Below are 25,431 nucleotides of genomic sequence, written 5' to 3' on the forward strand. Positions count from 1 at the left end.
GTTTGGATTAGACCAAGTGTAACTATGATGCTAAACTTTCCCAGCGGAACACAAGTTACTTAACGTTACACAGTTATGTTATGCTCGTTAAGATATGCACGTTTAGCTTGCTAACGTTAAGATAGCAGGAGCCGTCAGCCAACAAAGATGTTGTTTCAACAAATGTATTCACAAAATGGATAACCATCGGAACGTTATTGAAGCCTCCTGTGACCAGTAAGTAGGTACTACTACTTTTAATAACCATTTTTGACCGCAGCAATATGCGCATGTGTTCTACGTTATGCGTAAATGTGCGCTATGTGCGTGAAGTCAAGACTCGACAGTACTGAACGATAAAAATTATTTAGGAGCAAACAAAAAAACTATTGTTCGAACATCCGTTAGAAAAACCCTGCCAAAGTTCGAATCCCAAAAAAAACAGGCTTCTGGGGACAGCTCTAGTCGACGAAACCTAGGACTTTGTCAACTGATCGATTTGTTGGTTTAATCGACAAATCTGTAGAATTGTGTTTCCCACGGGCAGTCACGCAGACAGACCTCTTTAAATATAGCGCTTACCAGAGATGTGCTTATCATTTAATTCAGGAAAATACTAATTCAGCGTGGTGGGGGGAGCGTACAAATAGAGACAAATCGACCAACAAAGTCTTATAGTCCGGGAGCCATGGGAGAACTTGTCACCTGAGCTCATTCAGACTATTAGCTGACTAAGAGGGTACAACGCTAGGCCCTCTGTCACTTTTGATGTGAAGATGTCATATTCTTACACCGTATGAACGAGAGCGACTCCCAAGCACCGCGTGTATCTTTTTTTTAGATCTTTTTATTTTTCCTTTACATGAAATATAAAACGACACAAGACACCACACAATACAATAATAATAGACATGACTTCAAAGGACAATAATAACAATAATGACAGTAGAATCACAAAAATTATAAATACAGAACCTAAAAATTAAAACAAATGATATTACCACAAACAACACAAAAGACCTTTCCTCCCCCACTCCCGCCCCCCCACCCCAGGACCCCCAGAACCCCCAGGACCAACACCCCGATCGCGCCGTGTGTCTCTTTAGGTGTCTGTCTGTCTGTCCTGCTCCTGCCTTAATGCCCCTCGCCTGGCTTTGACTCCAGTCAGTTTGCCGTGGGGGCGGCTTTTCGCTCAATGTCTCCTTACAAAACAGGCTTATCCCCACACTCAAAATACCCACATCTCAGGGAAGATAAACACGGCCGTGGGAGGCTTTGCCTTTGCCTTGATTTCATCCCGACCGTCGAGGCAGGGGACCTGAAAGAGGAGCAATTATTCTGCTTGAGCTGAACGTGTGGGGGGTGGGGGGTCGGGCTAGGGATCGATGTGAAAGTGTATCTGAGGGAATTATGGCGCTGATTGCCTCCGTTCAAATCACCTGCCAGTTCTCAGAGCATTTAAACGATCTCTTGGATCACACAGAATATATTGTACATTAGAACTCGCTCTCATTCAGACATAATTGTACATGCTCTCTTTTTTTAAACCCACTCTCATTCAGACATATTGTAAATGCTCTCTTTTTCTTTTAAGTGACTATACCTAGGGATGTAGTGGAGGGTAAACGGCACCTTAACACAGTTTAGCCACCTTTGAAATAGATGTTACCCACTGTTTTAAACTGATATAAATATAATATAAACTCATAGTATAGGTAGCCATTAGTAGTATTAGGCTACATTCACGCTGCTTTTTTGTTTGGCACTTCACATAATTTTTTTAATGTGGCCAATATCAGATTTCATCAGATCTCATCATGTGAACTGGTCCTGAACTGACCCGCATGTGCAAAAGAACAATAACAAAGACAGGTTTCTAGTGGAGCTGCTGCTTCTGTACAGAGGGGTGTGGCTGCAGAGCCAGGAGTGGTGGTGGGATCGTGATACGAATGGCTTCACAGAAACACATGGTTTGTCTTCCATGTTTGAATTCACAGAGTGGCTCTCGCCAGCGCAGGATTGTGACGAATGTTGATCTAGACTAGAGTGGCGTAAAAGTTGCATGTATTCCAATATGACTGTCAGAATTGGAAAGATCAGATTCCACTGTTAGAAAAAAATCTGAGTCACATATGAGCAAAACAAATCTGATGTGGGCCTGCAGTCTGAACGTAGCCTTAGATTGATGGAGGTTACATGAAAATAAAACGAAATATTACTATTCTGAAAGCGTTTTTTTTTTTTAATCTATTTATATATAGGTGATTATTGACGTTACCGTGATCATTGACTAGATTTGATAAGATTACCTTTTGTTTTACTGTGACATCATTGCAAATATCACATGAATGACGATTTTACAACATTTTACAACATTTTAAACTACTAAGTTCCAAGTTCCAAGTTCTTTAATAGTTGTCATACAGAAGTACAGAATACTTTCATACAAAATGCTTCTTACTGTTACTACACTTGAAAATCTCCAATATTAGTTAATTAGCCAAGTAGGGTTTTATGTAGTGTGGGCAAGTGATTATTCAGTCAGCGCTGAAGAGGATTCTAACACAAAGCATCTTGGGAGATGTGCACTTCTGTCCCCATTGGCTCTTCTGGATCAAAGGCCGGCAGCTGGGCTTCCTGCGACAACATATGAGAGCGCCTGTAGGTAAACAGAGGAATAAGCGGATTTAGGCCTGCAAGAAGGGCTGTGAAAGATTACTCTTTCAGGGAAAGCAACTCCTTATGCCACATGCAGTAGAGAGTCACCCAGCATGTCTCCCCGCTGTCCTCGGCCGACAGAGACAGATGGACTGGACCTTGCTTTCTTATCTGGGCTGCTGCAGCCTCACGCAGACTGGCTACAGGCCTGGTGGAGAGGCCTTCACACTCGCATAGAGACAGACAGACAGACAGACACACACACACACACTCTTGTATACACACACTCATATTGTATGCACACATGCTCACACACATTCTCTCTCTCTCTCTCTCTCTCTCTCTCTCTCTCTCTCTCTCTCTCTCTCTCTCTCTCTCTCTCTCTCTCTCTCTCTCTCTCTCGCTCTGGTATCAATATAACACACCTCTCTACATCAGTATACAAGAATCAGCCTACCATTCCGATGGTGTTGGAAGTTAAATCACAGGCACACTGTCTTAATAACAATTAGATGTATATAGCACTTCTCTAGAAGTCGCTTCACACTAAGGGGCAGCGGTAGCGAGACAAACAACATAACACAGACACACAGGGATGGATGGATGGATGGTGCAGAGTAGATGGAGTCGGGAGGCAGGTTGGAGGAAACTGGAGGAGAATCAGGAATAAAATGGTGAGGTGACATCTTGGCTCTATTCTCAAGAGTAACCCTAAGAACGACAGGTGGGGAAGGAACAGGAACGGTGTGACACAACACTGACTGACTAGGGACGAGGACTTAAAGGAACACGCCAACATTATGGGGAAATGCACTCACCGTCTGCTCCACAGTTGGACAAGAAGATAGATGCCAATGTCCTCTCTGTGTGTTCGGTAGAAAGCTGTCCGGCTGCAAACTAGCCTAGCTTAGCACAAATGAATGGAAGCATATACGGACCACTAGCCTAGCTTAAAACTACAGGAGAGGTGTTTAGCTTGGCCAGCTGGTCCGCATCCGCCTCCATTCATTTTGTGCGGCATTGGACTGGACTGGCGAATTTGATCTTTGTTGCTGAGATACTTAGCGGTACGTGTGATTTGTTGTGCCGGGGCAGCGTCCCTGCTCGACGCTCGTGCTCCTGTGATGTGTTTGAGATCGCAGGTGTCATCCTGGCTTTGCACTTTTCAGATGCAGACTTTAGTGCTGAAGGCAGCACATTGTACAGTAGAGCTGCTGCTTTCATGGCTGCTCTCCACTCATCCAGAACACACTCTCCTCTGTAAAACACCACAGTACAGTAGATCTATAAGAACCCTCTGTGCAAGATAAATCATTATGACAGATCGCTGCTGCTGCATGCGTCGCCCGAACTGGACTAAAGCACACACTGTGAGCAACAAACACCACCACTAGTCCTCTGCATCAAGCCTCTCCGATAAGGTCAACTTTACTTTATTTATATAATAATATGAATAATGACAATATTAATTATATATTCATTGACCCTTTCAGGTGAACATTTGTTTTGGAAAATGTTCTCCAAATTCAAAAACTCCGTAGCTTAGTAGCCATTAAGGCTGTCCCCCGAACCCTGTTTTTGGGATTCGAACTTCGTCAGGGTTTTTCAAACGAACATTCGAACCTTCGTTTTTAATAAAATAAAATAAAATATAAAAATAAAGTAAAGTAAAATAATTTTTCTTTTTCTTTTTTTACTATCCTCAAACTAAATCCTCAATTTGAATAAAGTGATTAATCTGATTAAATTAGTATTTTTTTTATTAAATTAACTTTCCAGCCCCAGCCCAGGGAGAAGCCCCAGCCCAACTAAATCAATTAAATCATCAGTTTATTTTAATACTATAATATTAGTGTAGCCTAATCTTTATCTGCAACTGTGGAGAAAAACCCCATTGGTTTAAACAGAATTAATAGAAATTTTTTTAAAAAAATTAAATAAAATAAATAAATAAATAAAATGATTTAGAATTCGAATGCCAACGTAACGAACGAAGGTTTGAACGTTTGGGCTCAGCCCTAGTAGCCATTAGGATGTTCAGTCCTTGAGAATTGTATACACCTGAAAGAGTTATTTTATCCATCCCTCCTGTAGCCTTCTATATTCCTCCTGTGAATATGTTTGTGTGTTGTTACCGTATATAATCCACCAATTACCAGGGACCAGTTCCCCATGCTGTCGTTACCACAACGTCTCTAGAGTTTATCTGTCTCCATCTCCCTGAGGGCTGGGAGGCGTTCAGCAGCCATAGAAAAACACAGAGCGCTGAGGACTAACTACTACCATCTCTCTCTCTCTCACTCTCTTTTTCCGCTATCTCTCCCTCACTCACTCTCTCTTTCTCTCTCTTTCGCTCGCTCTCTTTCTCTCTCTTTCTCTCTCTCTCTTTCTCTCTCTCTGGCAGCTTCAGGACTGAGTCTGTCACTCCTCATTAACTCTGTCTCTGAAACACCTGTGGCTAGAGCCACCTTTTGTGTGTGTGTGTGTGTGTGTGTGTGTGTGTGTGTGTGTGTGTGTGTGTGTGTGTGTGTGTGTGTGTGTGTGTGTGTGTGTGTGTGTGTGTGTGTGTGTGTGTGTGTGTGTGTGTGTGTGTGTGTGTGTGTGTGTGTGTGTGTGTGTGTGTGTGTGTGTGTGTGTGTGTGTGTGTGTGTGTGTGTGTGTGTGTGTGTGTGTGTGTGTGCGTGCGTGCGCTAGGGTTGAGTGGTAAGACCTGAAATCCAAATCATGGTATATTATCACATTTACCCAGGTAATGACACATTAAGTGATAATAATTTTGCATAATTTAAACACCAGTGCACACAAATACCACATTCTCCATCCATGGTGTTTGTAAAGTTTGTCTGTCAACATGTGTTTGGTTGGATGAACATTCTGTTGAATTAATGTGGCACAAAATCAAACAGCCAGTGCACTGGAGGAATGCATTTACCTAACATATACTGACATGATGGAATGCATTTACCTAACATATACTGACATGAAGGAATGCATTTACCTAACATATACTGACATGAAGGAATGCATTTACCTAACATATACTGACATGAAGGAATGCATTTACCTAACATATACTGACATGAAGGAATGCATTTACCTAACATATACTGACATGAAGGAATGCATTTACCTAACATATACTGACATGAAGGAATGCATTTACCTAACATATACTGACATGAAGGAATGCATTTACCTAACATATACTGACATGAAGGAATGCATTTACCTAACATATACTGACATGAAGGAATGCATTTACCTAACATATACTGACATGAAGGAATGCATTTACCTAACATATACTGACATGAAGGAATGCATTTACCTAACATATACTGACATGAAGGAATGCATTTACCTAACATATACTGACATGAAGGAATGCATTTACCTAACATATACTGACATGAAGGAATGCATTTACCTAACATACTGACATGAAGGAATGCATTTACCTAACATATACTGACATGAAGGAATGCATTTACCTACCATATACTGACATGAAGGAATGCATTTACCTAACATATACTGACATGAAGGAATGCATTTACCTAACATATACTGACATGAAGGAATGCATTTACCTAACATATACTGACATGAAGGAATCCATTTACCTAACATATACTGACATGAAGGAATGCATTTACCTAACATATACTGACATGAAGGAATGCATTTACCTAACATATACTGACATGAAGGAATGCATTTACCTAACATATACTGACATGAAGGAATGCATTTACCTAACATATACTGACATGAAGGAATGCATTTATCTAACGTATACCGGCATGGGCAAAATTAGGTCAGTAAGAGATTCATAATATCAATATCAGTAAATCCTCTGTATGTCGCCTAGTGTATGGAATAAAACTATTTGTGGTGTGTGTGTGTTTAAAGAGGTGTTGATTTCTCAGCCTCTATGCTGCTCTATGCTTTTCTCACCCTGTTTAACACCTTCCCCCCCTCCCCTCCCCTCCCTCTCCTCCTGCTGCCTCTCAACTTCCCTAGTCTCTCTGGATAGCTCTCTCTGGATAGCCTCTCTCTGGATAGCTCTCTCTGGATAGCTCTCTCTGGATAGCTCTCTCTGGATAGCTCTATCTGGATAGCCTCTCTCTGGATAGCTCTCTCTGGATAGCTCTCTCTGGATAGCCTCTCTCTGGATAGCTCTCTCTGGATAGCTCTCTCTGGATAGCTCTCTCTGGATAGCTCTATCTGGATAGCCTCTCTCTGGATAGCTCTCTCTGGATAGCCTCTCTCTGGATAGCTCTCTCTGGATAGCTCTCTCTGGATAGCTCTATCTGGATAGCCTCTCTCTGGATAGCCTCTCTCTGGATAGCTCTCTCTGGATAGCTCTCTCTGGATAGCTCTCTCTGGATATCTCTATCTGGATAGCCTCTCTCTGGATAGCCTCTCTCTGGATAGCTCTCTCTGGATAGCATCTAGCCTCTCTGGATAGCCTCTCTCTGGAGCCCCTTTCACACCGGCAGGGCTCCGGTTCAAGCTACAGCTCCATTCTGGAGCCTCTGAACCTTGGTGCTCTCTGGCGAACCAGCCTGCGTTTACACCTATTTAAGGAGAACCAACATTCCACCATCCTCCGTCATCAACAGGGGGCGTTACTCAGGTGGAGGTAAACACAACCATATGAACACGACAGTGGCAAAATGTGCCCTATATAAAACAGCTTCAGAGGTTCGGCATTGCACCATGCTGATCCACTCAACAGGTAGCGATCTCGAGATGAGATCCGATACAAATGTATTGTCATTATACAGTACAATACATCATCCAGCCAGAGTGGATAAAGAAATGCATAAATAAAACAAACTTGTGTAACTGAGAGATTTGAACCTGGGACCATAGGATCCACAGGCAGCTGCAATAACTAGTTGAGCTAAAGGGTCTGACGTTGACTGCAACTGACTAATCCATAATTTACACTTGTCAAGAGCCAATTGCGCAGTCTTCAGTATTGGCATTAATAAATCAGATGTCATCATGCTAATATGTCATGTTCTACAGTAGGACTTACTTCTATGATACCCAATAAGTCATTAGAATAATAATTTCGAACGCGCCGAGGCTCACTTTCTCCACGCATATTTATTTCTGAACCATTTATTTATCCACTGGTTGGATGGTGTATTGTTCTTGTGCTGTATAATAACAATACATTGGAATCTAATCTCGTTTTGAGATCAGTCACAAATCACTTCCTGTTGTATGGATCGATTGAGTGCAATGCCAAACCTCTGCTGTTCGCCGTTTTCACTTGTCCTGACAGCCTAGAATAATGACACGCCAACTGATGATGTCACGGTTCGCAAGGAAAAACCAACTATTTTTCCGTTCCAGCTGAGCACAGATTTTTCACGTTCCGAACCAATTATTCCCGGTGTGAACGCGCCAGCCGGTTCGAGATTACGTTCGGGTGAAAGGCCTATGGGTAGCCTCTCTGGATAGCTCTCTCTGTGTAGCCTCTCTCTGGGTAGCCTCTCTCTGGGTAGCCTCTCTGGATAGCTCTCTCTGTGTAGCCTCTCTCTGGGTAGCCTCTCTCTGGGTAGCCTCTAGCCTCTCTCTGGGTAGCCTCTCTGGATAGCTCTCTCTGTGTAGCCTCTCTCTGGGTAGCCTCTCTCTGTGTAGCCTCTCTCTGGGTAGCCTCTCTGGATAGCTCTCTCTGTGTAGCCTCTCTCTGGGTAGCCTCTCTCTGGGTAGCCTCTCTGGATAGCTCTCTCTGTGTAGCCTCTCTCTGGGTAGCCTCTCTCTGGGTAGCCTCTCTGGATAGCTCTCTCTGTGTAGCCTCTCTCTGGGTAGCCTCTCTCTGGGTAGCCTCTAGCCTCTCTCTGGGTAGCCTCTCTGGATAGCTCTCTCTGTGTAGCCTCTCTCTGGGTAGCCTCTCTCTGTGTAGCCTCTCTCTGGGTAGCCTCTCTCTGCGTAGCCTCTAGCCTCTCTGGATGCGTCAATACTTTTACCAACTAACTTGCATTTTTCCACGATCTGATTGGCCACTGATGTTTCTGGTCATGTGACATCTGCGCCAATCGTGTGACGCCTGTTTCTATCACTGGTTAAGCTTAGGCACTCTTTCGAAGTTGGTTAAGGTTAGAGTTTGTCTTAGAGCACGGCGATAGAACCAGGCATGCGTTGCTCATGAGACGAGATTGCACTCCGTGCAGAGTAAGATTTGAGCAAAGATTTGAGCAGAAGCGCGTGCACAAACACAGGAATGCGCTGCACTCGCCAAGTACCCACGCTATAAGTACCCACCTGGGCTACTTTGCATATCAATAGCGCCGGTTGTCAGGTGTGTTAAATACATTCTCGGATACATTCACACCTAACTTGTGAATGATATGTGTTACATTCCATTCGTAGAGGCAATTAGGCACTGTCTTTAGTCTGTGCTCAAGCGAGGGGACATTTATGTGAGCGCGCGTGCACGTGGCGCCATTAGCGTGCGTGCAATCACAGTTGATATCAGGAACGCACCGCTGGATAGAACACTGCTGGATAGCCTCTCTCTGGATAGCCTCTCTCTGGATAGCCTCTGGATAGCCTCTCTCTGGATAGCCTCTGGATAGCCTCTCTCTGGATAGCCTCTAGTCTCTCTGGATAGCCTCTCTCTGGATATCCTCTAGTCTCTCTGGGTAGCCTCTCTCTGGATATCCTCTAGTCTCTCTGGATAGCCTCTCTCTGGATATCCTCTAGTCTCTCTGGATAGCCTCTCTCTGGATATCCTCTAGTCTCTCTGGATAGCCTCTAGTCTCTCTGGATAGCCTCTCTCTGGATAGCTCTCTCTGGATAGCCTCTCTCTGGATAGCCTCTCTCTGGATAGCCTCTCTCTGGATAGCTCTTTCTGGATAGCCTCTCTCTGGATAGCCTCTCTCTGGATAGCCTCTCTCTGGATAGCCTCTAGTCTCTCTGGATAGCCTCTCTCTGGATAGCCTCTAGTCTCTCTGGATAGCGTCTCTCTGGATATCCTCTAGTCTCTCTGGATAGCCTCTCTCTGGATAGCCTCTCTCTGGATAGCCTCTCTCTGGATAGCTCTCTCTGGATAGCCTCTCTCTGGATAGCCTCTCTCTGGATAGCCTCTCTCTGGATAGCTCTCTCTGGATAGCCTCTCTCTGGATAGCCTCTCTCTGGGTAGCCTCTCTCTGGGTAGCCTCTCTCTGGATAGCTCTCTCTGGATAGCCTCTCTCTGGATAGCTCTCTCTGGATAGCCTCTCTCTGGATAGCCTCTCTCTGGATAGCCTCTCTCTGGATAGCCTCTCTCTGGATAGCTCTCTCTGAATAGCCTCTCTCTGGATAGCCTCTCTCTGGGTAGCCTCTCTCTGGATAGCTCTCTCTGGATAGCTCTCTCTGGATAGCCTCTCTCTGGATAGCCTCTCTCTGGATAGCCTCTCTCTGGGTAGCCTCTCTCTGGGTAGCCTCTCTCTGGATAGCCTCTCTCTGGATAGCCTCTAGTCTCTCTGGATAGCTCTCTCTGGATAGTCTCTCTCTGGATAGCCTCTCTCTGGATAGCCTCTCTCTGGATAGCTCTCTCTGGGTAGCCTCTCTCTGGATAGCCTCTCTCTGGATAGCCTCTCTCTGGATAGTCTCTCTCTGGATAGCCTCTCTCTGGATAGTCTCTCTCTGGATAGCCTCTCTCTGGATAGCTCTCTCTGGATAGCCTCTCTCTGGATAGCCTCTCTCTGGATAGCCTCTCTCTGGGTAGCCTCTCTCTGGATAGCCTCTCTCTGGATAGCCTCTCTCTGGATAGCCTCTAGTCTCTCTGGATAGTTTCTCTCTGGATAGCCTCTCTCTGGATAGCCTCTCTCTGGATAGCCTCTCTCTGGATAGCCTCTAGTCTCTCTGGATAGCCTCTAGCCTTTAGCCTCCTTCTTTCTCTAGATACTATAGCCTTTCTTTCCATCTTTCCTTCCTCTCCCTCTCCTCTGATCCCTCGCCTTGTCTGCACTCCACACTCCTCTAGTTTACTCCATTCTCTCCACTCATTTCTCCCTCTCTCTCTCTCCTCAGTCCTGCTGCGTGAGGAGGTGGCTCAGCTTCAGGAGGAGGTGCACCTGCTGAGGCAGATGAAGGAGATGTTGAGTAAGGACCTGGAGGAGACCCAGGGAGGCTGCTCCGCCAACCTGCTCTCCGCCACCGAGCTCCGCGTGCAGCTGGGCGACAAGGAGCAGGAGCTCGATCGCGCCAAGGAGGCCTTAAAAGGTCAGCAGCCTTCCCCCACACACACACACACACGCACACACACACACACACACACACACACACACACACACACACACACACACACACACACACACACACACACACACACACACACACACACACACACACACACACACACGCGCGCACACACACACACATAGGGGTGGGACAATACGAGTAACTCACAATACTGTTACGAATTTGGCCCTCATATACGATAACATCACGATACACAATATCTGCGATAATCGATATATTGCAAGAAATTACGATATCAAGATACATCACGTCATACATCATCACACATCATATCTGTGTGACTGAAGAAGAAGAAATACCCTTAAAAAGGCAGGAATTATATATTTATTCACAGAATTAACACAGAATTAACACAATTCTTCAGTTTATCACAAACTGGCCAGTTGTACATGAAAAAATGTACAACAAATTGCATAGAGCCTCTTTAACACACACTGACCGCAACTTGATTATTATTATCAACATATCTTTTATGTAATAAGATAACATTTTCAGCCTGTTCGCCTCATTCCAATAATTTCTATTACAGTAAAAATGGGATTGTCAAGCATTGTTTTATTGTTTTTTTTAATACCGATACTTGCCTCCAGTGTATTGATAATGTGTCGCAAGAGGAAGTACGACAATATATCACAGTATTGATTTTTTTGTCCCACCCCTACATCACACACATGTCCCTCGTCATCATGCCACTCTTCATCATCATCACCTCTTTATCCACCGCCTAGTGTAACGAGGTTGACGCCACCGTGGTTGTAGTGTGTTGTTGGTGTGTTAGTTACCCCTGCTTCGCTAGCTGAAGTGGGACCTTATCAGGTGGCAGACAGGTGCAGAGGGCCAAGTGTCTGCCAGAAGTAGCTAGTGACCTCTAGAACTAAAAGGTCACTTGTTTGATCCCCTGGCTCTGACAGGAGGGTGAATTCCAGAGCTGGTGGCTGGAGGGTGGTTTAAATGTATATCTACGCTGGCAAAAGAGGGCTGTACATTAATAAAATAATTCTTAATTTCTTTGGACATAGCACTGGTGCTACAGAGGTTGATAGTTTTGTAGCACGGGCCAAAACCTTGTAGCACGAGTATAAATCGTCTCTAAAATCTCTAAAAACAACCACAGGTAGTGCAGTTCATCACTTAAACAGGTATCTGACTGGCAACAGACATTAATGTTGCATACAGGGCACCCAAAATCAAACCTGTTAGTTTGGGGGTTTGGCTCATTTCTTTACTTTGATTTACGACTTGAAAATACCTCTTCATTTTGTAGGGATGGGCGGCGTTTTTCGAAAAATCAAATAGTTTATGCAACTGTCGTTTGGTTGTATGTTAACCCTTTCACTACCACACTAGCAAAGTGTTAACCCTTTCACTGCGACAATACAGAAGGTTAACCCTTTCACTGCCATATGACAAAGGGTTACCCCTTCACTACCACACTACAGAAGGTTAATTTCACTACCACACCATCTGTAGTGTGGTAGTGAAAGGGTTAACGTGGGGGGGTGGGGCGATCTTCAAATACTAGTCGAATAGTTCGCAGTGACTATCGAATAGCAAATTTTGTGAGTTTTGCCCTTCCCTGCATCCTGGTGTCCCAGATGCGTGAACACTTAAGGCAACCAACTTGCACTTCCGCGTTTCTCTGATTGGCCGAGCGCGCGCATGAGCCGCAACGCGCTCCTCAGAGGCAGGAATACTAAGCTCCCCCTTAATCTCCAGGAGAGAGGAGAGAGGCTGAAAACCTGCAGTTCTTGCCCGACTGATGGGAGCCGAATCCCGGATCCGATTTGTCTGATGAATACCCCCAAAACATGGAGGTCCCGAATGCATGGAAGTATTGATTGCGCCATAACGAATCATTAAAAAAAAGATACCGTTAACTGGAATATGTTGTGCCTTTACACATATGTTGGATTATGTAATTGGTTTGTCATGACAAACAAATAAAAAAATCGCGATTTACCCGGTGGCTACAACAACACACAGTGACTACATACATCACTGTGTGTTGTTGTAGCCACCGGGTAAATCGCGATTTTTTTATTTGTTTGTCATGACAAACCAATTACATAATCCAACATATGTGTAAAGGCACAACATATTCCAGAGTGCAAGTTGGTTGCCTTAAGTGTTCACGCGTCCCAGATAGCTAGCTCACTAGGCATTGTGGGATTTGGTGTTGGATGTATGGACTCTAAGGGGGCGTGTCACGATGCAGACAGTGGATGCATGGACTCTAAGGGGGCGTGTCACGATGCAGACAGTGGATGTATGGACTCTAAGGGGGTGTGTCACGATGCATACAGTGGATGTATGGACTCTAAGGGGGCGTGTCACGATGCAGACAGTGGATGTATGGACTCTAAGGGGGCGTGTCACGATGCAGACAGTGGATGTATGGACTCTAAGGGGGCGTGTCACGATGCAGACAGTGGATGTGTGGACTCTAAGGGGGCGTGTCACGATGCAGACAGTGGATGTATGGACTCTAAGGGGGTGTGTCACGATGCAGACAGTGGACGTATGGACTCTAAGGGGGCGTGTCACGATGCAGACAGTGGACGTATGGACTCTAAGGGGGCGTGTCAAGATGCAGACGGTGGATGTATGGACTCTAAGGGGGCGTGTCACGATGCAGACAGTGGATGTATGGACTCTAAGGGGGCGTGTCACGATGCAGACAGTGGATGTGTGGACTCTAAGGGGGCGTGTCACGATGCAGACAGTGGATGTGTGGACTCTAAGGGGGCGTGTCACGATGCAGACGGTGGATGTATGGACTCTAAGGGGGCGTGTCACGATGCAGACAGTGGATGTATGGACTCTAAGGGGGCGTGTCACGATGCAGACGGTGGATGTATGGACTCTAAGGGGGCGTGTCACGATGCAGACGGTGGATGTATGGACTCTAAGGGGGCGTGTCACGATGCAGACGGTGGATGTATGGACTCTAAGGGGGCGTGTCACGATGCAGACAGTGGACGTATGGAGTGGACTCTAAGGGGGCGTGTCACGATGCAGACAGTGGATGTATGGAATGGATTCTAAGGGGGCGTGTCACGATGCATACAGTGGATGTGTGGACTCTTAAGGGGGCGTGTCACGGTGCAGACAGTGGATGTGTGGACTCTAAGGGGGCGTGTCACGATGCAAGCAGTGGACGTATGGACTCTAAGGGGGCGTGTCACGATGCAGACAGTGGATGTATGGACTCTAAGGGGGCGTGTCACGATGCAGACAGTGGATGTATGGACTCTAAGGGGGCGTGTCACGATGCAGACAGTGGATGTATGGACTCTAAGGGGGCGTGTCACGATGCAGACAGTGGACGTATGGAGTGGACTCTAAGGGGGCGTGTCACGATGCAGACAGTGGACGTATGGAGTGGACTCTAAGGGGGCGTGTCACGATGCAGACAGTGGATGTGTGGACTCTAAGGGGGCGTGTCACGATGCAGACAGTGGATGTGTGGACTCTAAGGGGGCGTGTCACGATGCAGACGGTGGATGTATGGAGTGGACTCTAAGGGGGCGTGTCACGATGCAGACAGTGGATGTGTGGACTCTAAGGGGGCGTGTCACGATGCAGACAGTGGATGTATGGAGTGGACTCTAAGGGGGTGTGTCACGGTGCAGACAGTGGATGTATGGACTCTAAGGGGGCGTGTCACGGTGCAGACAGTGCATATTAATAGGCACTGCATCGTGAAGAGGAAGAAAATGCTGTAGCGTCGAGACGTCGGTCTTATTTGTAGCTTGAATAAAGAAAGGTAAAGATGATCTGTGTGCTCCAATACTTCTTTTATAAAACCAAAAGGTTTTTAATCACACAATAGACTACTACTACCGAGTTGTTCACTGTATGCCCTGGTATGTATGTGACAAATACACCTCTTGATTCTTGATTCAAGTAGAATAGCAAGACGCATTGATTCCCTTCACACAAACCCTCACTTCACACGCAAAATAAAAGAAAAAAAAATTCTCACTACTGCAGTAAATTCATTCATCGCACAGACCGATTCTTTCGTAGCACGGGCGACATATATGTCTCACTGTACAGTCCTGCAAAATGCCTTTGAGCAAGGCACAGATCCCTGCAATGCAGGCCAACCCCCACCCTCTGATATCTCTGAAGAAATGTGTATAGTATACTTTGTGTGTGTATCGTGTTTATGTCTAAAGAGAGGGATATGCCAAAAGACAAATTCCAATGACATTCTGTAACATGGCCGGGCCAGTAGAGTAAATGTAATTTTAACACAGATGTCTGAGCATGTAGCTTCAAGTTACACCCTCTTAAGTCATTTTGCCAAGAATGGATGTCGCATTCCAAGAAATGTTGCAACTGAGTGAAATCCACTCGACTTTACCAAAGAAAATATTAGTTCATAGCCAAAATAGTCTTTCACTTACATGATGCAGTGCCTATTAAAAGACAGATACTGTAAGAAGATGCAACGAAAAAGAGAGGGAGAGGAAGAAGACGTCGGTCTTATTTGTAGCTTGAATAAAGAAAGGTAAAGCGGACCAGTGTGCTCCAGTACTCTCTTCTTTTATAAAACCAAAAGGCTTCATATCTGTCCACAGCCTAAATGATCCAATTGTTCCCGGTATGTCCTAGAGTTATGACATGTATATTATACAGACTACACCCTGACTAACAACAACAGGTATCTTCCTCTATGGGAGATGACTCCTATCGTCTGAATCTTTCGTGGTCATAACTGACGTTTCGCACGCTCTGTGTGTCAGATGGAGATACTGTGTATGCACACATGTTTGAACTGTCACTGTTCACTCTCAGATATGACTGTCTTCCTTTCATCCGTTCCCATTTTTTGCTTGAGATCCTTAAATGGTAAATATGTGTCTCTTTGAGATATGACAGTATGCTACTGGTGTGGACTGGAACGCTGCGCTATGCTGAGTATGTGGTGTGTGAGTGGTTGTCATCGTACTACTGCCAATATGTGGTTTTTCATTTGAAAACAGCCCTGTGTTCCCCACTGTTCAGTCCCAACGCGAATACAGTAATCTTCTAGGCTAACAGTAAGCATCTGTCCTCTTCTGCAGCCACTGGCTGTGCTTTAAGGAAACAGGTGGGGGACGTGAATTTTTTAGGATTTCATTCAATTTGAATTTGAACTGAATGTGCTTCAAAGGGAAACTTCAAGACTGCACCATTGACACCCCCCCCCCCCCCCATAAAATGAACTATAGTATTACTATAATACCTACTATTGTATTGTATAGTGTCCCTTTAGTGTAGTTTGAGTTCTATGGTTTTTTTTTTTTTTTTTTTAAATCTACTTTTTCTCCCATTTTTCTCCCATCCCAATTTCGTATCGTCCAATTCTACCCTCCCCTGTCTCGAACGCTGTTAGGCCATGCCTCCCACAAGCCAGCTGTAATGTGGACGAAGCCATACATTGCACGAGTCCCCTCCGGTACTCGAGGAAGCAGCCGTCGCATCTTTTCACCTGCACAGCGCGATCTTTCAGCGTCGGGGGTCTGCGTTTGGAGGGCACGCCGCCCCCGTCGCTTCCTGATTCTACTGCACAGGCGCACCAACCGACCTGTAGGAGTCGCTGTCCACAACGTCCGATCCCCACCCATCAGCTTCCCACCCCCTAATACTGCCAAATGCAATGTGGAGAGCTGGGCTCGACCCCAGCGTCTCCTGCATTGGTGGTGAGCGCCTTGCCCACTGCACCACCTAGCCGCCCCTCTATGGTTCTTTTTCAACTTCTTTCTCTGGTACCATTTTCACCCCTGTAGCAGCCCCATAATGTAGTATTGTAATATTATATTGGTTATATATATATATATATATATATATATATATATATATATGTGGTTCCAGGATCTTTATAGTATTTCTATTGTATTTTAAGTACTATTACTTACTTACTTACTTACTTACTTACTTATCCCCATTACGCCGGCTGGCGCATAGGGCAGCAACAAAGTTTCTCCACTTGCATCTGTCTTTGGCCATCTTCTCTATGGTCCCCCAGCTCTGGTGGTGTTGCTGGAGCTCCTTTTCTATAGTCCTACGCCATGTCGCTTTAGGCCTCCCTTTCTTTCTTTTGCCTTCTGGGGTCCAGTGTAGTTGGGATCGCGTTGGTGTCCATTCTGAGTACGTGGCCAATCCAGGTCCACCTTCAGCTTTGGTAGATCCGGAGTTTTGTTTTGGTGCTGTATTGGCTTGACTTCCAGATTAGTTTAAGTCTTATGAAGGTTGTGTATGCTTTGTTAATCCGGTTTTGGATGTCCTTACTTGCTCCCCCGTCATGGTGAATGATGCTTCCAAGGTATGTGAAATGATCAGAATTTTCTCTTTTTTTATCTACTTTTTCTCCCATTTTCTATTTTTCTCCCATCCCAATTTCATATCGTCCAAATTCTACCCTCCCCTGTCTCGAACGTTGTTAGGCCATGCCTCCCACAAGCCGGCTGCAATGTGGACAAAGCCTTACATCACGTGTCCCCTCCGGTACACGAGGAGGCTCCTTCTCTATAGTCCTATGCCATGTCGTTTTAGGCCTCCCTTTCTTTCTTTTGCCTTCTGGGGTCCAGTGTAGTTGGGATCGCGTTGGTGTCCATTCTGAGTACGTGGCCAATCCAGGTCCACCTTCGTTTATTAATTATACAGTGCATGTCATCTTGTTGGGTAATGTTGAGGAGGTTATTGTTGGAGATGATCTTGGGCCAGAATATACGCAGGATTTTGCGCAGGCATGATGAAAGTGGATAATTTATGGATGTCGCTTTCTGTGGTTTTCCAGCATTCTTCACCGTATAGTAGCGCTGAGAGTACGCAGCTTTGGTAGATCCAGAGTTTTGTTTTGGTGCTGTATTGGCTTGACTTCCAGATTAGTTTAAGTCTTATGAAGGTTGTGTATGCTTTGTTAATCCGGTTTTGGATGTCCTTACTTGCTCCCCCGTCATGGTGAATGATGCTTCCAAGGTATGTGAAATGATCTGAATTTTCCAAGACCTGTTCTTCTATTGTTATATGTGTTGGTGTATTGGTGTTGATGGGCATGACTTTGGTTTTATTGTTGTTTACAATCAGTCCAACTTGATGGCCAAATATAGAATTCTGTGGCGCTTGTGGTGCTCCTTGTTATCTTTCACAAGTTATAGTTGATCATTACTACAAACCTGCATTTTGCGACCAAAAATCAGTGCAGTGTGACTGAATGTTTTCCCTTGTCGCACTGGTGCAGCTCCTAGCAGGTCTGTCTGTTTGTGTGTATGTGTGTGTGTGTAGCAGCTTCCCCCCCCCCCCCGTGGCCATGTGCGTTCTCAAAAAATAAAAAAATCTCTGCCTTTGATTGGCTCTAACACGTGCATTCTGCAAAGACCAGCCCAGATCTGCCTCTGATCATCACCCTGAAATTCGTCTTGGCTGAATGACAGGCTAAACAAAATAGCTATGTGAGCATCAACTTTCCGAATTGAAACGATAAATAAGCACAGAGTCTCATACTGGTTTCATAATACAACGTTTCCGAATGGACGTTTGGATTAAACAAAGTGTATGCAGTGATGCTTTCCCAGCGGAACACAAGCTGCTTAACGTTACACAGGTATGTTATGCACGATAATTAAGCTATGTAACGTTAGAGCTTTAGCTAACGTTAAGATAGCAGGAGCCGTCGGCCAACAAAGTTGTTTCAACAAATGTATTCACAAAATGGATTATCATTCAAATGTTATTGAAGCTTCCCGTGACCAGTAAGTAGGTACTACTACTCAATCGCAGCAATGTGCGCTATGTGCATAAAGTCAAGACTCGACAGTACTGAACTAGAAAAAACCCGCAAGTAAGTCAAGTACGCTGGAGTGAGGCGCGGACGGAATTTTTTCAAAATAGAATACCCGAAAGACTATTAGTATATATGGCTGCTTTTTTATATAGCTCTTTTATCAAAAGCGCTTTACAATTAGTTTTTTTACCCATTCACTCACACATTCACACACCGACGGCGGAGGCAACCATGCAAGGTGCCAACCTGCTCATCGGGAGCAATTAGGGGTTAAGTGTCTTGCTCAAGGACACATCGACACGCTGCCCAGGAGGAGTGGGAATCGAACCGGGAACCTCCGGATTGCCAGACGACTGCTCTACCTCCTGAGCCACTGTCGCCCCAGTATAGGGAGGTGTAGTGGTTACGTGATTGCTGTTTCCGGCCGGTCCACCATCTTGAAAACCCATTGCCCATTTCTAAATCGTCTCTTTAAAACAAATAAAGCATCAACATTTGCATGGTGTACCTTTCTTTGCGTATTCATCCACAATCTATAGCTCAACATGAAAATATTTGCAATTAATTGTAAAAGAAAATCGCCGAATTTTATTTCAACCAAAAATGCTTAACAAATAATGTTCGTGATATAAGGGAACTCATTTTGTGCAAAAATGGAAAGCTTTCCAAATGTTCATGAGGTAGAATTGTTACAATAGCCGATAATCCATTTTCCCAATGATAAATCCCTATACGGGTAGACCTCGCAGGCGGTCCAAAGTGACGTCAGACTTAGGGCTGGGCGATATGACCAAAAACGTTATCGCGATAAAATTATAAAATTATTTTCATATAATTCGATATCAATAATTATCGTCGATATAATGTCTGTCAAGTTTAATTAACTTCTTATGCTGCTGCGAATGTCTCGAGTCGAGTTGATGTCGTCATCAGTCCGCGCACGTTAGCAGTTAGCTGACAAGCGGAATATCTCATGACAATGTAATAAATATGACACTAAAATACTCTCTTCCGCCACAATATATTGAAACGACGTCCACTGTATACCCACACTACTATAAACGTGGCCTCAGAATTCACGCCACACACATACTCGCCACGTAAATATATAAAACATCGCCGTGCAAGCTAGTTATCCTAGCCAGCCTGTTGCTTCTAAGCGGTGTATTCCATGACAATGTGCTAAATATGACACTAAAATAGTCTCTTCCGCCACAATACATTGCAACGACGTCCACTGTATACCCACACTACTATAAACGTGGCCTCAGAATTCACGCCACACACATACTCGGCACGTAAATATATAAAACATCGCAGTGCAAGCTAGTTATCCTAGCCAGCCTGTTGCTTCTAAGCGGTGTATTCCATGACAATGTGCTAAATATGACACTAAAATACTCTCTTCCGCCACAATATATTGAAACGACGTCCACTGTATACCCACACTACTATAAACGTGGCCTCAGAATTCACGCCACACACATACTCGGCACGTAAATATATAAAACATCGCCGTGCAAGCTAATTAGCCTAGCAAGCCTTGTTGTTGAGTGAGTCCTACCTCTGGGTCTCCTTCCGGGTCTCCTTCGCTCTCGGCCATCTCCTTCACCGATTGGTTGTTAGTGCATGCTCATATCCAAGCTTGGAAAATCGATATATCGAAACTTTGCGACCACGTTTCATGTTTATTTCGAGGAAATAATTTATCGCGATAGTTATCGTTATCGTTTTATCGCCCAGCCCTAGTCAGACTACACCTCCCTATTTAGGAGCAAATTGTTTGCATGATTAAAAACGATGGTTCGAACATCCGTTCGAAAAACCCTGACGAATGTTCGAATCCCAAAAACAGGCTTGGGGAGAGCTCTAACTGGAGCTGAGCTGAATGTGTTCAAATAGACACATGTGTATGGGAACTGACAAAAAAGGTTAAATGTATTATTGCAGCGGCAAAAGGCACAGTGAACATTTTTGGGTGCACCTAAATTATGTGCTGGTGCACCTAAATGAAAAAGTTAGTCTGGAGCCCTACTGTCTATTATTTTCCTCATACAGCATTTGAATAATACTAGTGTAAACATTCAGCACCTCCCTCCCACACACACACACACACACACACACACACACACACACACACACACACACTCACACTCACACTCACACTTCCACCTCAGCGGTTATCAGCCCAGCTATGAGAGTATAGCAGGTGGCAGGCAGCGTGCTCATAAGCTCAGAGCTCTCTTGTGTAACTGTTGAAAAACTGGTTTGCATGTTGAGTGTTGCCTGGCGGTTTGGGGGGAAAGCGCGGACGGTTTAACGAGTGACACACGTCTGATAGATAAAAGAAGCGGGTTACAGTAAAAAGTTACCAAATGCAACGCGTCTCTAGTGCACAGAGGCTCTGGGCTTTACTTACGCTATCACCGTCTGCCCCATTCTGTAAACAGTCGGGAGTTGAGAGTGTATTCAGTCCTGTGCAATCAGCACCTGACAGACTTGTGTGAGATTGTCAAACAATGTCCCCCACACACTCCAGCTCCAGTGGTTCCGTGTGCGGATGAGTAGGTGCCAGTCTGCCACTTATCTCTTTGAGGTGCTGATTACATCATTTATTCTGGGCCGGCTTGTTTGGGTGAAAAAACAAATCATTTACAGCCTCCTGAAGACACAGTGTCACCCGGTGGCTGCCAGGCGTAACTGCGCAGCCCTGTCCACGGTGGGAGATGTGCTGGACAACCACCAGCAAAATCATACATTATATCAGTGGTTCTCAAACCTCTCGTCGAGGCACCCCAGCCGTTCCATGCATTTGTTCAATTCCACCAGCAGCACACCTGATTCAACTAATAAAGGGCTAGTTAAGTTGAATCAGGAGTGCTGGTGGTGGAATTTAACAAATACATGGAACGGCTGGGGTGCTCCGAGGAGAGGATTGGGAAGCGCTGCATTATATTATACATTTTGTTGATTGATGGCTGAGTTTGCATAAGCAGTGTAATGACTTGTCATTATTGTGTCTCCATATCCACGTGCGTCTGTGTGTGTCTTGTGTGTCGCAGCTATGAAATCAGACCGTAAGCGGTTAAAGGTGGAGAAGGCGGACTTGTCGAATCAGATGCAGCAGCTGTATACCACACTGGAGAGCAGAGAGGAGCAGCTGAGAGACTTCATACGCAACTATGACCAGCATCGAAAGGTAAAGACCGGCAAGCCTCTCTCTTAGCGCACGATGTGAGCGGACACTTCATCACAAGTCACATGTCGCTCCTCACTTAAGTCTAGGGTAAAAATAATTATAAATTACTGTCCAGAAAGATGACTAACAAACACGGATCACTTTAAGACACTCCTTTAGCTGACGCTTTTATCCAAAGCAATTTACGAGTTCTGTACAACAAGTCAGCAGAAAGGGTACAACTCTAAGCAGCTAAGTAACATCAAACAGTGTCGAACTTGAGTGCTACAGTCTTGAGTCCATAGTAGTATAGACATAATTAGCATAGTAGGTACTAGGTAGTAATATAGTCAAGATAGATTCCTTAGTAGCAGAGTGCAGTACGAGGTTACGAATCTTGATTTTTACTTTTATCAAGTGCTGTGTGCCTGCCCCTTGTCAGAGCAGTGATGAATTGACATTGTGTGTGTGTGTGTGTGTGTGTGTGTGTGTGTGTGTGTGTGTGTGTGTGTGTGTGTGTGTGTGTGTGTGTGTGTGTGTGTGTGTGTGTGTGTGTGTGTGTGTGTGTGTGTGTGTGTGTGTGTGTGTGTGTGTGTGTGTGTGTGTGTGTGTGTGTGTGTGTGTGTGTGTGTGTGTGTGTGTGTGTGTGTGTGTGTGTTGCTCTAGGAGAGTGAGGACGCGGTGAAGGCCCTGGCCAAGGAGAAGGACCTGCTGGAGAGGGAGAAGTGGGATCTGAGGAGGCAGACCAAAGAGGCTACGGAGCAGGCCAACATCCTGCGCTCACACATGGACATGAAGGAGAACAGAATCAAAGAGCTGGAGGCTGAGCTCACCATGGTGAGATACACACCATGTACAGTACATACAGTAAGGTCAGGCCCGCCCACGAGGAGGGGGGGGGGGGGATTTCTGGGGCTCAGTTGCTAGGGCGAGGGGGGCATGGAGGCCAGTAATTGATAGATGTAATAAAACACAAGATACTTGTGCCCTAATGATAAGGATTAGCGCTCAATGAAGAAACCCAATCTCATTGCCAAAAGAAAGTCTACCATGCCTATAAAATTACTGGTATGAACATCTACTTAAAGGTGTTAAAAAAGAAAATGTTGTTAAAATAAGTGCTCTACATTCTGACAGCCATCACTGGTATAGAGTGTTTGGTCAATAACATGGGTCTCCCAGTCCCTCCGCTCTGCAGTAAACACAACATTTCTGGTACCCTGTTCCCACTGTATCCAATCAGGAGAGAGAACTCCATACTGCAAAAATGGTCTGACAAAAATAAGAAATAAAAACTAGTTTTAAGCAAATGTGTCCTTGAAGCAAGTAAAATAATCAGCCAGTGCAGTAAGCAAATTTGGCTTGTCAAGATTTCTTGAAATGATTACAAATGTCTAAGATTCTCTCTCCTGAAGGGATACCAGAAAATATATTTTGCGTTTACTGCAGAGCGGAGGGACTGGGAGACCCATGTTACTGACCTAACACTCTTATCTGTGATGGCTGTTGAGCTATTTAACACTTATTTAAACAAAAAGAATACCACTTACAGCATCTTTAAATAATAGTTGAAAGTAGGTAATTGAAAATGTACTCTAGTTACTGCATAACTCTTTTTATGGTTGGTGGGGGCGGAATGGTTTTTAATAATAAAAAAACGTTTAATTAAATCAGGCATTAAAGCGTTCCGTCTTGAGACGGATTTCCGTCTATTTGATTATATTTTTATAATATTTTAATTGATATTAATTTTTTTTTTTTATATATCAAGTTTGCCAATAGGGATGTTTCAGTAGTATTGGCACTGGTAGTAGTCGTAATAGTAATCCAGTCTATTTTTTTTTCTTCTAAAAAATAAACTAGTTCAACACAGGCAACCACTTTTGCTTAATTTCTTTGATGGCTCAAATGTAGGCTCTAGTAGTGTCTTGTCGATTTTGTGTTTTGAGCACAAAGATCATCATAGATCTAGCCTCTTAATTTTGCTCTCAAAGTGCACCAGATTGATGCATTTAACTTTAAAACATAAAAATAATCCGAGGGGCCATGCCCCCGGACCCCTCTGGAGGGGCAGAGGTTCACCCACCACCACAGTCTCACTAAATCCTGTGGGAAACACTGAGGATTAAAAAAAATGTACGGCTGTGGGTAGGGCGTTCCACATTGTTGTGGCATAACGTGTTTAGTCCCTTGTTTGTATGATAACAAGCCTTTTAGTTCATGGTTCAAAGTAATGGGAAAAGGGTGCTAGCTCGCCATCAATCAGAAGCTAGCCACAAGACTTGCATTCACGCTCTCCAGCACACAGCCTCCCTGCCTGGCACAACAACCACAACAGTAGGGTCTATAGTCACAGTCAGGACAGTAGGCTCTACAAGTAGGCTCCCTTAAAACGCTAACGCTATTAAAAAAAAATACAGTGGAGGTTAAAATAAGAATAGACTTGGCCTGAAAAAAGTTCAGTCAGGAGATTTTTTTTGCTTTAATCCCTGAATTAAATACACCTTTACAAAACAAAGTGCATCAACAAAGTAAAGCAGGATGCAACATGACCATGTAGGGAGACAATAATGGATCTTCTATGCCGACCGTCCCATAAAACATTTACATTTTGATCACAGAAAACGTCAACATTCACAGCGTTGATGATTATAATCAGCCCGTACTACAGGCATGTTGTAGTCAGTTAGAGATGCTGAGGAAAGCTGACTCTGGAGTGAGCAGCAGATTACAGGCTACTATTGTTGATGACAAACTGAACGCTCTGGTGATTATGTGGCTGCTTGAGGCACAAGAGGCTTGAGGCCTGGGCGGGATGCACCTGTGGTGTGCTTGGTTGCTGTAGGGAGAGTTAACTCCAAGTAACAGCCCACATGAGAACGCACATGTAGTTAAGTTAATTGTTATAGCCTAACTAAATATGCTTGTTGAAAACAATAATGAGATTAGTAGAGAGCCCACATGAAAAGGAGGTGTGTAACGGGCAGGTATGTGCCGTGCCATGGAGAGCACAGGGTGCAACTGCATTATCGACGTTATTGTTTACTCTCCATGAAGAACTGTATTGCACACAAATGCCTTGTTAGACATCCTAAAATAGACCAGGTTACAGTCCATTCTTCGATTTGACTGAAAATGATGTTATTTGATCTGAGGGGTAAAGAAAATGCCTGGCTTGCCTACTTGAAGCTGAAGTAGCCCCTTGATTCGCTATGATGCGGCCAGGGAATCACTTTTCTTAGAATCCATATTCAACTTCATCTGAGTTTATGGGAATTCAGTAGGGTTGAGCTCTGCTGCTTTGTTTTCTCGCTCGACCGTTTCCATCTCTTTACACTGATTAGCACCAGCTTGTTCTGCTCCTCATTGCTAATTGACTGCATTGACCGACACAAAGCTTATGGAAAGCCTGCATTATTTTGTCCTACTTTGTAACAACTATAAATGGTACAGTAAATGGCTGCCTTTATATAGCGCTTTTATCCAAAGCGCTTTACAATTTGTTCCTCACATTTTACCCATTCACTGACACATTCACACACCGACGGCGGAGGCAACCATGCAAGGTGCCAACCTG

General features: G+C 44.6%; 1 protein-coding gene across 1 annotated transcript in view; it reads left to right on the top strand.

The window, feature by feature from the left end:
- kaznb (kazrin, periplakin interacting protein b) overlaps positions 1 to 25,431 on the top strand; it is a 161,532-nt gene that overhangs the window by 126,170 nt on the left and 9,931 nt on the right. The window contains exons 3-5 of the mRNA XM_084316871.1: positions 10,672 to 10,863; positions 21,739 to 21,875; positions 22,521 to 22,691. Coding sequence (XP_084172997.1) covers positions 10,672 to 10,863; positions 21,739 to 21,875; positions 22,521 to 22,691 — 500 coding nt within the window. The remainder of the gene's footprint in view (positions 1 to 10,671; positions 10,864 to 21,738; positions 21,876 to 22,520; positions 22,692 to 25,431) is intronic.

This window comes from Notolepis coatsorum (genome assembly GCF_963971535.1).
Source record: "Notolepis coatsorum genome assembly, chromosome: 6".
Lineage (NCBI taxonomy): Eukaryota > Metazoa > Chordata > Actinopteri > Aulopiformes > Paralepididae > Notolepis > Notolepis coatsorum.